Source organism: Callithrix jacchus, chromosome 8, assembly GCF_049354715.1.
Source record: "Callithrix jacchus isolate 240 chromosome 8, calJac240_pri, whole genome shotgun sequence".
Taxonomy (NCBI): Eukaryota; Metazoa; Chordata; class Mammalia; order Primates; family Cebidae; genus Callithrix; species Callithrix jacchus.
The window spans coordinates 124,781,669-124,796,118 of NC_133509.1; the positions used below are offsets into that span (position 1 = coordinate 124,781,669).

A 14,450-nucleotide genomic window follows, 5' to 3' on the forward strand; every position below is an offset into this window, starting at 1 on the left:
TCTATGAATAAAAGAAACTGATATTAGACGAATGTTTCGTAGTTTCTTGAAACTTTATTCAGATTCACAAGAGAAACATTTTCATTAAATTTTGTCAAAAGGTGATTTAATATATAAATATAGTCGTCCCTTGGTAACCATGAAGGACTGGTTCCAGGACCTCCCATGAGTCCTAACATCCATAGATGCTTAAGTCTTTATTATAAAATAGTGTAGTATTTGCATATAACCTAAGCACATCCTCTTGTATACTTTAAATCATCTCTAGATTACTCATAATGCCTAATACATGGTAAATGCCATGTAAACAGTTGTTAATACCATCTTGTTTAGGAAATAAAGACAAGGAAAAAAGTCTGTATGTTCAGTACAGACGCAACTTAAAAAAATGTTTCTGTCTTTGGTTGGTTGAATCCACAGATATGGAACTTATTGATACAGATGGCCAAATGTACATTTACTTTTTATTTGGACACATATGCCAAGTCACCTGTCACTTCTAAACCACTCCTCTGTTCGTTTAATTATTCTTCCCAAGTACCTGTTAGATATAGACAAATTTAATAGCATAGTAGAATCTACTACATATAATGTCCATATAGTCAGGTACAATAGCTTGAATCTGCAATCCAGCTACTCAGGAGACTGAGGTGGGAGACTGCTTGAAGCCAGGAGTTCAAGAGCAGCCTGAGCAACATAGTGAGACCTGATCTCTAAAAAAAAAGTTTTTAAAAATTAGCTGGGCATAGTGGCACATGCCTGTAGTCCCAGCTACTCCAGAGGCTGAGGTGGGAAGATTGCTTGAGCCCAAGAGTTTGAGGCTATAGTGAGCCGTGATCTCACCACTGCACTCCAGCCTAGGCAACAGAGGGAGACTCCGTCTCTAAAAAACAATAAGAAAAAAAATAAATTTTAAATGCTCTTAACAAAATAATATATACAATTGTAAATGCTCTAAGCCTTACATTTATTAATGGTACAGTAGCTCTCTTTTTACTATTAGTCTACTGCATATTATCATCACATTAACAGGATAGAGGAGAAAAATATGATCCTGGCAACATAAGCAGAAAAAGCATTTAATAAAAGTCAATATCTATTCATGATGAAATTTCTTAGCAAAGCAGGAGCTCCCTTAATCGAATAAAGGTTATTTATCCCCTAAAAACATAACAAAACACAAAAACGTGTTGTGTAGTCCATACTTAACGTGAAATACTAAAGTTTTCCCCTCCCTCACCAAGATGAAGAAGAAACAGGATACCTGCTCACATAACTTTTATTTGTTACCATATGGGAGACCCTAGATGATGTAGTAAGAAAAGAAAAAGAAATCAATGACATAAGAATTGGAAAAGAATAAAACTACTATTATTTGAAGATGGCATGATTGCATGCCTAGAAAATATAGAAGAATATATGCTATTGCAATTACTAAGACAAAGTATTAGAATTAATAAGTTAACTTAGTATTATGTACTGAATGTGTGCCCATTCCTGCTTTAAATTCTGTGTTGAATCCTTCACCCACAATGTCACAGAATTTGGAGGTGGTGCCATTGGGAAGTAATTAGGTCATGAGAGTGAGGACATCATAAGGTATTAGAGCCCTTATAAGAAGAGCAACAGAGCCCCCACTCCATGCACATGTCCAGCAAAGTACCCGGAAGCACACAGCCAGGAAGGCAGCCATCTGCAAGCCAGGAAGAGTGCCCTCACCAAACCAGGAAGAGCACCAGAACCAGAACCAGACCATGCCAGCACCTGACCGCAGACTTCCCAGTCTAAAGAACTGTGAGAAAATAAATTTCTGTTGTTTAAGCCGCCCATTATAACAAAATATATGGTATTTTGTTATAAAAGAGAGACCAGACTAAGACATTCAGTCATGCTGCTGGTATAAGACCAGTATATAAAAATCAATTGTATGTCTAAATAAGCAGAAAATGAAATTCAAAAATCTGTATCACGTAACTCCATAAAAACCAAATATCTCAGAATTATCTGACAAAATATGTGCAAAACTTTTACATGAAAACTATAAAACAGTAAGAAAAATCACAGAAGACATTTAAAAACAAAAGGATAGACTTCATTCATGCACTGGAAGACTTAAACATTTTGGCACTGTCAATTCTCCCCAAATTGATCTAGGCTAAACAGGCAATATAAATTCAATTAGAAATCCAGCAACTTTTGGATTTGAAGCTGGCTTCTTGTTTTTTTTTTTTTTTTTTGGTGGAAATTGAAAAACTGACTCTAAAATTTATTTTAAAACACAATGGGCTAAAAATAGCCAAGACAATTCTGAAGAAAACACAAAGTTCTAGGACGTACACCAGCAGACGTCAAGATTACAAAGTTATATAATAAAGAGAGTGTGATGTTGGCACAAAGATAGACAAACAGACAAATGCAACATAACAGACAGTCAAGGGAAGAGTTAATGTTGCAGCCTCAAATCTGAAGGCAGCCTGTGGGCAGAATTCCTTCTTCCCCAGGAGACCTACACGTTTTCTCTGAAGGCATTCAACTGATTAGATGAGGTCCTCTCACCTTATAAAAAGAGATCTGCTTTACTAGAGGTCTACTGATTTAAGTATTAATCGTATCTTAAAAACATCAAGACTGGTCTTTGACCAAACACTGAGGCAAATATGACAAATATTAAGACTAGATAAAGTGAGGTGGCTGAGATGTAAGTGTTACACTATATTATTCTCTATACTTTTCTGTGTTGAAAATATTTCCAATGACCACAAAGAGATCAAGGTATGTATTTAGTACCTTGAAATTTGGCAAGACTCCTGGTTTACTGCAGTTTTGATGATTTACAGCAGATACACAATCCTCAGAGACAGCCCAAAGAACCAGAAAACTTCATCAGGCTTACAGATTAAATATATCCATGGTTAACTTTCTAGTTAGCTAATTATTATAACCTAAACCTAAGGTCAGTCTGGATACCTTCTTCAACTCCTAAATAACCCAATGAAAATCTCTTGAATTAACAAAGATCAAATATCATATCTAATATAAACAGATTATTTTTCTACAGTCTTTAATAAACTCATTGATTCATTGAACATGTGCTCTGGACTAACCTGAAAATCCAGAGGTATTCAAGACAGAACAGACAGCATCACTACTCTCATGAAGCCGTACAGTCAAGCATGATAGACAATAAGCAAACAAAAACAGAAGATCTTCTCTGAGATTTGCTAAGTGCTATAAATGACATAAAACCAGGCAGCAGAGATTTACTGCAGATGGGAGATGGAGTAAGTCACTTTGGATAGGAAAGGCCTCTATGATGATGTGATGTTTAAATAGGGAACTATAAATGCAAAGATCTGAAATAGAATGTAGCAAACAACTAGATACACATGATCACGTGCGATAATAAATTAGACATAAGTTTTCTAAGCCTATGGAAATACAGGGCCACTTATCATGTGGGAGTTTGACGTTTTGGAATTCTTTTTAAAAAGCAAAACTAGGAATAACTTCTTTTCTATCCATGAACATTTCAGTAAATATCATGCCTGGGTCATACAGCATGACTCCTTATATGGTATTTAAGTAAAAACAGTATTATTCTATTGAAATAAAGTAACACTGAAAATAAAATAACAAAGAATCCTTAAGGTATGTTACTGAAAGAAACAAGTAAAAGTCAACCTTTTTCTTACATATGTACCAACCATTTAGAAAAGACAGCAGACTGTAAATATATTCCTGGCAACAGGTGTTATGGAATAAAGAAAGCAAACTTAGGCAGGGACCAAAAAGGCAGGTGACTCTGAACAGTAAAATGATATTACAGTAAGACATTAAACATCTGGATCATATTTTAGCACATGTGTTAACACATTTTTCTCGAAACTATAATATATTTTCTTGGGAATGGATATAGCAAATAGTGAATCTTCTCATTTCAATTCTAAAAAAATAACCTAAAGCATACTTGTAGAGAAGGAAGCTCTTAGTTATCAGCTATATCCCAGACAGCCCTCTAGGAGCATTTAAAGACCACTCCCTGAAGTCATTGTCCAACATACTGAGGTAGAAAATATGGCCAATACAATGATGAGAATTACAATGAAGGAAGTAAAACAGAAAATGCTGTTGCTAGGGTCTGAATGTTTATGCCTGCCCCAAATGCACATGATAAAACCTAATCACCAATGTCATGGCTGGAGGTGGGGCCATAAAGGCAGAACCCCCATGAATGGGATTAATGCCCTTATAAGGGGCTGAAGGGACTAGAGTTCTCTCCTTTCAGTACGTGAGGCCTGGAGTAGACTGTTCTTGCATTGCTATAAATACCTGAGCTTGTTTAGTTGGCTCATGGTTCTGCAGGCTTTACAGGAAGCACGGTGTTGGCATCTGCTTGGCTTCTGAGGAAGCTCAGGACGCTTACAATCATGGCAGAAGGAAAAGGGGGAGTAGCCATGTCACACGGCCAGAGCAGGATCAAGAGTTGGAGTGGAAGAGGTATCAAACGATTTTAAATGACCAAATCTTGCAAGAAGTCACTATCATGAAGACAGCACCAAGCGTTGAGGCATAAGCCCCCATGATCCAGATACCTCCCACCAGGCCCCACCTCCAGCACTGGGGATTATGATTCAACATGAGATTTGGGTGGGAACAAATGTCCAAACTATATCAAAGGCACATCTAGAAGGTACCATCTGTGAAACAGAAAGTGGGCCCTCCCCAGACTCCAGATTTGCCAGCTCCTTGCTCTTGGATTTCCCAGCCTACAGAAGTGTCAGAAAAAAATTTCTGTTGTTTATAAGCCACCCAATTTATGGTATTTTTATTATAGCAGCCCAAATGGACTAAGACAGGTGTCCTGTCTTTGTTTATAAAACCACGGTGCTATGACACTTTCTCTGTTTGCAGTTCTAAGTGCTAAATATCAGAAAATACCAGGTACGGTAGCTCACGCCTGTAATCTCAGCACTTTAGGAGGCCGAGGCAGGTGGATCACGACGTTAGGAGTTAAAGACCAGCCTGGCCAAGATGGTGAAACCCCGTCTCTACTGAAAATACAAAAAAATTAGATGGGCATTGTGGCGGGCACTTGTAATCCAGCTGCTCAAGGAGGCTGAGGCAGAGAATTGCTTGAACCTGGGAGGCGGAGGTTACAGTGAGCTGACCGAGTCTTGCGCCACTGCACTCTAGCCTAGGCAACAGAGGGAGACTCCATTCCCCAGCCCTGCCAAAACAATTGGTCATGTTCTTTAAATAGCAATAGAAGATAAAGCTAAAATGCCAGAATTACTAAGCTTTAGAAATGCATTACTAATTTTATATATTTTCTATATCTCTTATAAATAAATGGATACTCTTTTCTAATACTTAATAAATCTTACGGTCCACCTAATGAGTCAATATTTGGAAAACAGAATTTAGAAGGAAAATTTTGGGAGACGAAGTATTTAAGAATTCATGTGTTTCTGTTTTTGGATACTCAGATCAATTCCCCACTGAAAAAACTAAAGATGCTGAATAAGACACTAAAAAGAAAAAAAAAACACCTTAAAAGGACTGAAGAGCTAAAAGAGCTGCCAGGCCAAATTCTTGGGGGTAGCTTGAACCCAAAGAGGTTAGTGGAAAGAACATCAGCATCACAAAGCCACCTTTGCCCTGAAGGGATTCACTCCCATCGTGCACTGGGGCTTCAGTTTGGTAGCCTCATGGGGGGATGAGGCCAGAAGTGAAGCTCCAGGACTTTGCTAATTTGGATAGTCTCACAGGATAACTTTCCCACAGTAAGCTGAATCCTGTTGGTGTCCGGCACGTCTGCCAGGGGGCTACCGACCTGCGGGAGTCCCCGAGACCGCCAACATAGATGTCTCGTTCAACCTGAGGGAGAGAGTGTGCGGAAGTGAAAGAAAAAAGAAAAGCGGAGTCTGGAGGGCTGGCTTAGGCTATGTCCAAGCAGCAATTTTATTTTTGCAATATGTTCCATTATATACTTTTCTGAAGTTAATGTTGTTTACGCCAGATCAACATACTTAAGTTACAGTAAGCAAGTTACGCCCACTAAGTTATGCCCAGTAAGTAAGTTAAGCCCAGTAAGTCAGATACGCCCAGTAAGTTACGGTAAGTCAGTTACGCCCAGCAAGTAAGTTACGCCCAGTAAGTACTTAACAATTGTAAGCAAGTTACAATTACGCCCAGTAAGTTATGGTAAGTTACAGTTACGCCCAGTAAGTTATGGTAAGTAAGTTACCAAGTGTAAATACTTAAGTTAATATTTTACAATGAAGGTAACAAGGGTCCAAAATGAACACAATCAAGCAATAAACCATAAGGAGCCGAAAGTGGACACAATGCCTCCCAAGTCCTCATATCCATAAAGTAATGTCTGTTAATTATTTTGAATAGCATAGTCCCTCTCTCGGTTCCTGCTTTCCCTCAGCTCGACTCCCCCAACCGGGGATCTGTGTCCGGGCTCAAGCTCACCATATGGCGAGGTTCATTTCCTAGGGGCCTCACATGGGAGCGATCCCCACAGATCCCTCAGAATCCAAAGGACTACACAAAAGTTTCTCTGTTGTTGAGCAAAGTAGTAAGAGAAAAATAAAATAAAAAATGATAATACACCCCTGAGAAGTTATGAGTGTGGACTGACCCTCGCTGGGAGGGTCCCTGGGTCGCTGGATACCTTGAGTGAGTACAGAAACTTCCTTCTGTGAATTTGTTTTAATATAGTCCTATACTGATTGTGCTCCAAGGAGCCTGGAAGAAACACATAAACCACTCTGATTTCATCCTGGGCTCGTGGAATTCCCCATGAATTATTTTTCAAGATTGCTGAGCTCCAGAAAGTCGAATACAAACAAGTTTGCAAGGAAACTAGTTACCATGAGCAAGAACCAGCAGAAGCAGACATAAACAGACTTCAACTAGAGGTTCTATGCTTAAAAATAAATAACTTGAAGTGTCTTCAAGGAATAGAAAACTATAAAATGTAATATAGGGGACTTTAATAACTGTTTGGTTATAACTTTTTAATACCTTATACATTTAATACATTTAAAATACTTAAGAGTTTGAGATACCATGGTAGAAATTAGAGTTTTTCAAAGTAGCAGAAAACAATGTATTGTCAAAAGCAAGAAGTTTCTGATTATATATAATTAAACAGTTAAAAATTTTCCAAGGCAATATTTTATTTATATTAAAATAGCAAAATCTTGTACCAAATATAAAAAGAGGGAATTCTCCCTAATTCACTCTATGAGGCCAGTATAACCTTGCAATGAAACAAATGAAAGGAAAATTACAGCTCTATTTTAGACACACCACACACACACACGCGCACACACACACACACACACGTGCACGTGCACGCACATACCACCCAATTAGCAAACTGGACCCAAACGTGCATTAAAAAGATAATAGGATAATACAATTGGGTTTATATAAAAAATATAAAAGATGAATTAACACTAAAACTATACACATATATACACGTACATGTTATTAACCACATGAATGAATTTCAAAAAATAACATCTCAATAGATACAGAAAAGGCATACAGTAAAATTTAATGCCAATTCTTTTTTTAAAAAAATTTAAGTTCTGGGATACATGTGCAGAAAGTACAGGTTTGTCACATAGGTATACATGTGCCATGGTAGTTTGCTGCACCTATCAACCCACCATCTAGGTTTTAAGCCCCACATGCATTAGGTATTTGTCCTAACACTCTCCCTCCCCTTGCCCCCCACCCCCCAACAGGCCCTAGTGTGTAGTGTTTTCCTCTCTGTGTCCATGTGTTCTCACCAATTCTTGATTTTTAAAAAACTCATGATAAACTAGACCAGATGAGAAATTCTTTAATCTGAGAAACGATCTAAACCCTACAGCTACGATCAAATTAACTGATAAAATATTGAAATGTTTCCCTTTGAGTTTCAGAACGAGACACTAACACCCCTGTAAGTCCTAGCCAGTGCATATGTCAGCAAAAAGAAAAAAACAATATGAGAATTGGAAAGGAAGAAATAATTATTATTTTCCACTGATATCATTATCTTTGTGGATCCTTAAAAGTCCACAAAGTTAGCAAGGTTATTAGCTAGAAGATCAATATTCAAAAAGCAACTTTGTTTCTGTTGTTTTTACAAGTAATTAAAAACACATAATTTTCAAAACTACCATTTATAACAGCAACAAAAACTATAAAAATGTAGGAAGAAATCCAAAAAGAGAAGGAAAAAAGCTGTGTGCAATATAGAATAGTAATTAAAAGTATAAACTTTATATCCAGGCACCTTGGGTTAGAATCTTGCCTCTGCCATTTACTCGCTGTGTGACCTACAGTGAGGTGATTAACCTCTCTGTGCCTCAGTTTCCTATGTGTGACATCTCATAATAATAGGATCTACCTCAAAAGACTGCTGCTGTAGTCTGGATACAAAATAGAATGGGGTTGGCATATAAGAAATACGGGGCCGGGAATGGTGGCTCAAGCCTATAACCCCAGCACTTTGGGAGGCCAAGGCAGGTGGATCATGAGGTCAAGAGATCGAGACCATCCTGGTCAACATGGTGAAACCCTGTCTCTATTAAAAAAACAAAAACTAGCTGGGCATGGTGGCACACACCTATAGTCCCAGCTACTCGGGAAGCTGAGGCAGGAGAATTGCTTGAACCCAGGAGGCGGAGGTTGCAGTGAGCCGAGATCATGCCATTGCACTCCAGCCTGGGTAACAAGAGTGAAACTCTGTCTCAAAAAAAAAAAGAAAGAAATATGGTATAAGTGAAAACCATTATGATCATGATGGTGACAGGGTGATAGGAGTGTGATGGTACAGACAATTGTAGGAATTTTCTGAAAGGCTTTCAAGAATACCTAATGAAAAATGTATCATATTTACGGATAGGAAGACAATATTATTAAGATGTCAACTCTTCAGAAACTCATCTGTAATGTCAATGTTAATCAAAATGTGAACTGAGTTTTTGGTTCTTAACAAGCTAGTTCTGGAATTATTATGAAAAAACAAAGAGCTGGAAATAATCAATACATGGCTGACGATGAAAAGTAAGGAAGGAGACTTGCCCTACTGGTATTAAGATTTTATGAGGACAGTGAGGAATTGGTGCAGAGACAGATTAAGTGACCAGTGAAACAGAATAGAAAACACAGGAGCAGAGGCACCATAGCAGAACAGTAGAGAAAATAGAGCACATTCAATTCACAGAGCTGAAAACACTGATTGTCCATATGGAAAAGGTGAAGCTGGGTTCTCACACATGCCATACTCATAAATCAAATCTAGGAAGAATTATGGATTTAATCTGCAAGAGCAAAACTTTAAATTTTGTGAAGAAAATATAGGTAATAGGTCTCTGACTTTGGAGGTAATGAAGGGCTTCTTAAATAGGACACAAACACTCTATGACAAAGATTCATAATTTAACCAAACTAAATTTTACTTATATCTCAAAAGATACTTGAAGAAAGTGAAAAGCCACAAACTGGGAGAAGATATTTGTTAATCAGATCAAATATCTGTATTGAGAACATATATAAAGAACACATTCAAATCAATAGAAAATGCAATTGAGGCTGGGCACGGTGGCTCATACCTGTGATCTCAGCACTTTGGGAGGTGGAGGTGGGCAGATCACAAGGTCAGGAGTTTGAGACCAGCCTGAACAACATGGTGAAACCCTGTCTCTATTAAAAATACAAAAATTAGTTGTGTGTGGTGGCAGGCACCTGTAATCCCAGCTACTTGGGAGGCTGAGGCAAAAGAATCACTTGAACCTGGGAGGAGGTGGTTGCAGAGAGCTGAAATCACGTCATTGCACTCCAGTCAGGGCAACAGAGTGAGACTCTCTCTCAAAAAGGAAAAAAAAAAGAAAATGCAATCAAAAAATGAGTAAAAACCATGAACATGTATGTCAAAGAGGAGACTAGTAAACATGAAAAGATAACAGAGATAACTCATTACTAATCAGGGTAATAAAATCAAGCCAACAATGAGATATTATACCCACTCAACTGGAAAAGATTAAGAAGTCTGGCAAGAGTTGGAGAGGATGCCCATCAACAGAAGATACTGCTGGGGGGACTGTAAGTTGATATGACTTATTTAAAATACCACCTGGCCTTATGATATCCCAGCACGATCTAAGTAAACATTTGTGTACCTTACGACCTAGCAATTCCACTCTTAAGTACCTATCCAGAGAAGCATTTGCACATGAGCACCAGAAGTGCTATGATACAAAAGTGTTCATACAGTATTAATAAGAGAAAAAGCAAACAAAATTGGGGGAAAGAAAACTAAATGTTCGTCACCTAGACAAACTGTGGTAAATCCATACAATGGAATGCAATACTATTTTATTTTTTTGGAGACAGGCTCTCCCTCTGTCACTCAGGCTGGAGAGCAGTGGCATGATCATAGCTTACTGCAGCCTCAAACTCCTGCAGCTTTGAACTCCTGGGCCCACGTGATCTTCCCATCTCAGCCTCCCCAGTAGCCAGGGCTATAGGTATGTGCCATCACACCTGGCTAATTTTTATTTTTATTTTTTTTTATAGAGATGGGGTCTTGCTTACTGCCACAGCTAGTCTTGAACTCCTGGCCTTGAGAGGTCCTCCCACCATGGTCTCTCAAAGTGCTGGGATTACAGCCATGAGCCACTGTGCCCAGTTGCTAAACACATTTTAAATGAGTGAATTATAATTATACATAAAACAAGGATAAATATCAGAAACACTACTGAGTGAAAAAAAGCAAGTCACAAAGACTACATACATTTGACATTCTTTTTTACAAAGTTTAAAAACAAGGAAGAGTAAATGTTAGAGAAACATATCAGTATATGTATATGTGCATATATTTTTAAAGCATGGGAATAATAAACACTCATTTCAGGATACTGGTTCCTATGGAAAAAGGCAGGAAGATAGGATGGAGGAGTACTTGATACATGAGTTAATGGTAATATTGTAGTTCTTGGGTTGAATGTACTAATTGTATTGTTAAACACACTAACTTAAATAAATAAAGCAGTCATGCATGGAAAATTACATTTAAAAAATTAACTATACACATTTATAAATTTACATCTGGTTACAATCTGATTCATAGTATGGCACCATAGTTTTAATTTATGTAAACTTAATATGCCATTTTGGAATAATTTACCATAACATTTAATTTATTTATACAACCTGTTGGAAAGACTAGCATGTAAATATGGTTGAAAATAAGGAAGGAAAACAGTACACATTATTTCCATAGAGCTAATTGAAGCAAGTATAATAAACAGTTCCTTCAGTACTAAGAAACTAAAAAGATGTCATCAACAAAAAGCTAAAAGCACTGAAACTTATGATTCAGTGAAACCTAAGGAAATCTAGCTGTAGAAATACATACCAACTTTATAAAAATAAAGAATAACATTATGATTCTATAATCCATTACAATGAAAACACGCTGTGCCAGGGGCCAAGAACCTAATCCTATTCTATGCCCACATTCACCCCCACCAAGGTGTATGACTTTGGATGGGTCATTTAACCTAGTATGTGTAAAATAAGGGACTGTCCCATATGCTCTTTGGGCTTTTGTCACGGTAGAGCACATTCAATTCACAGAGCTGAAAACACTGATTGTCCATACGGAAAAGGTGAAGCTGGGTTCTCACACATGCCATACTCATAAATCAAATCTAGGAAGAATTATGGATTTAATCTGCAAGAGCAAAACTTTAAATTTTTTATGTAAATTTATATTTTATATAAATATACATATAAATTTATATTTTATATAAAATCTATATGTGACCCTATAAGAAACTATTCTTATTAAGAATTAGGAATATCATAATGAATTATTTTTTTTCTTTTCTTTTTTTTTTTTTTGAGACAGGGTCTTGCTCTGTTGAAGAGGCTGGAATGCAGAAGCATGATCTCGGCTCACTGTAACCTCTGCCTCCTCTGTGACTCATAAGTAAGAAAGAATTAGAACCCAGAACACATAAAGAACCCCTAGAAATCATTTTAAAATAGACTACCCAATATTTTTCATGTGGGCTAATCACATAAATAGGAAACTGACATTGAACAGGAAACCCAAAGTGCTAGGAGACATGACTAACTTTGTAAGTAATGAGAAAAATTAAAAATCACAGTAAGATGCCATTTCCTACCCATTAAGTCGGCAAAAACTAGAGTTCAGTAACAAGTGCTGGTGAGTATATGGATAGAAAGGAATTCTGGTACACTGAGGGTGATACTGTGAGCTGGCCCAACCACTTGGGGAACAAGTCAACTGCTGATATGAATATGCTAAAGACCCTGCCACTCCACTCTAAAGGGTAAACCTGCTTAATGTGGGCTGCATTTAGCAAACCAATCCCTCCAACAGAGCTATATGTCACTAAGAAAGCTAACATTTCTAAGTCGATTTTTCAATTGATTCTGGATGGTAAAAGAAGGTGTTAGTTATTGTGCCCCCTGGTGCCCCAACAGAATACTATACAGCAGGGAGAATAAATGAAAGATACATGTATCAACATGGATAATTCCTAAGAATATAATGATAAGAGAAAAAGCAATCTGCATTTATGTAAGGTATAAAAATAAGCAAAACAATACTCTGTATTATTTAAGATATATAAATCTATGTCATAAAATATAAAGACATACATGAATGATTAAAAAAAAAATCAGGACAGTGATGATCTCTAGCTCAATCAAGCAGGGCTTCCCAGGGGGCTTTAACCATGACTAGAATGGAATATTTGGTTTTGTAACCTGGGAGGAACATAAATGGACAAATTTTCTGACTTGGATATTTCACATATGCATCATACACACTTATATACCATACATACATCTATGAGAAAATAAGAAGCACAGCTGAAAAAGCATGAGGACTGCCTAACATGACTTGCTCTGTCACATTCAGGCTTTGTCAGCTGTTTTCTAGAACATTCCTGAATGCAGCCAGTGGGAAGAAGGATTGGCCATGCCTGGAGACAGAGACTAAATATGGTACTGACTTCTACAGTTTTATTCTTAACAGGAGGAAAATCTATCAAGCCATAAAACCAGGAAGAGTTAGAAAGAATAAAGCAAAACAAGCACCCAGAGAGTACAATTACTATCAGCAAATCACAGAAAGACTTCCAGAACTTACCTTTGCCATCATGAAACCTAAATTATTGCCTTTTTTCTTTTTTAATAACAAAGTCTTTTTTGTTAATTATCTCTGAAGGAAGATTCAATAACTGCTCTTGGTAATGCATTTCAATGTCTTATAAATCACTGGAAAGTTTAATTTGGTGGAAATTTTAAGTCAGTATAATATGACTAAATATGGTCTGAAGATACGCAGAGAGGAAATAGTCTACATTATTCCTGATCCTCTAGTATAAAGTAGACACCCTGAATCATAACCATCGTAACAGAAGAGTCTACAGATCTGTGTTGCCTCTTTTAAAAGAATATGTTTTTAAACTTTCACATATTTTATTAAACTGTTAATTTTTTAAGAATTTCCCTTATTCTTCCCAGAAGAGAGGTATTCAGATGATAAACCCTTCTTGATCTGATGCATAAGCAGGCCTTGAAATCATTTTTTTTGTGTCTTGTATCACCAGTGGAGAGAAACAAATGACGACTATGTTAACATTACCTATCACTGGCATTTAGATTAGATATTTGCCCTTATGATCATTTTACTGCTTGTAACCTGAGGATAAATAAAATGGTAGAAAAGGTAGGTGCTCACTAATTGAAATAATAGACATAATCTGGGAGAGTTACTCTATAATGAAAGCCTATCACAGTTTCTTCTGCATTCATCTTGAATGGCCCACGTGGACTCATCAGTTTCTTGGGCCCAGCGCATACCAAGAAAATATCTGTTGAATTGAATTTAACTGATAATGGTAAAGAAGCATGAAAAGAAGCTGGGGACCCCAAGCCAGGACACAGCAACCCACTAGCATTACTTTGTACACTGGAAATGCCAGAAAACCTACACATATTGAGAAATCTAAGGTCTTTCTTCAACCCTTCATTTCCCTGTTTGTAAGGCATAGAACATAAATGTATAAATGTAATATAAATAAACAATATGGTATGTACAATATAAATATACAATATGGTATGAGATATGATATGACATAATGGAATGTAACACAATACAGAATATAATACAGGTTGAGTTATTCCTAACCCAGAATCTGAAATCTAAGAGCTCCAAAATTTGAAACTTTTTGAGATTATACATGATACTCAAAGACAATGCTTATTGGAACGTATCAGATTTCAAATTTTCAGATTGGGTATGCTCAACCAATAAGCATAATGCAGATATTACAAAATCTTTAAAAATCCAAAATCCGAAACACTCCTGGTCCGATGCATTTCAGATAAGGATACTCACC

General features: G+C 37.0%; 1 protein-coding gene across 8 annotated transcripts in view; it reads right to left on the reverse strand.

Moving 5' to 3' along the window:
• The window catches only part of EFCAB11 (EF-hand calcium binding domain 11), a 164,458-nt gene that overhangs the window by 97,936 nt on the left and 52,072 nt on the right, over nt 1-14,450 (reverse strand). The window contains exon 6 of one of the 8 annotated variants that reach the window (XM_054240273.2): nt 69-883. The exons of 6 other annotated variants lie outside the window; for them this stretch is intronic. In XM_054240273.2, the coding sequence (XP_054096248.1) occupies nt 772-883 (112 nt within the window). In that variant the 3' untranslated portion in view covers nt 69-771. Of the gene's footprint in view, nt 1-68; nt 884-2,213 lie in introns of those variants that run through there. One more of the 8 variants, XM_078335607.1, reaches the window with a different exon arrangement.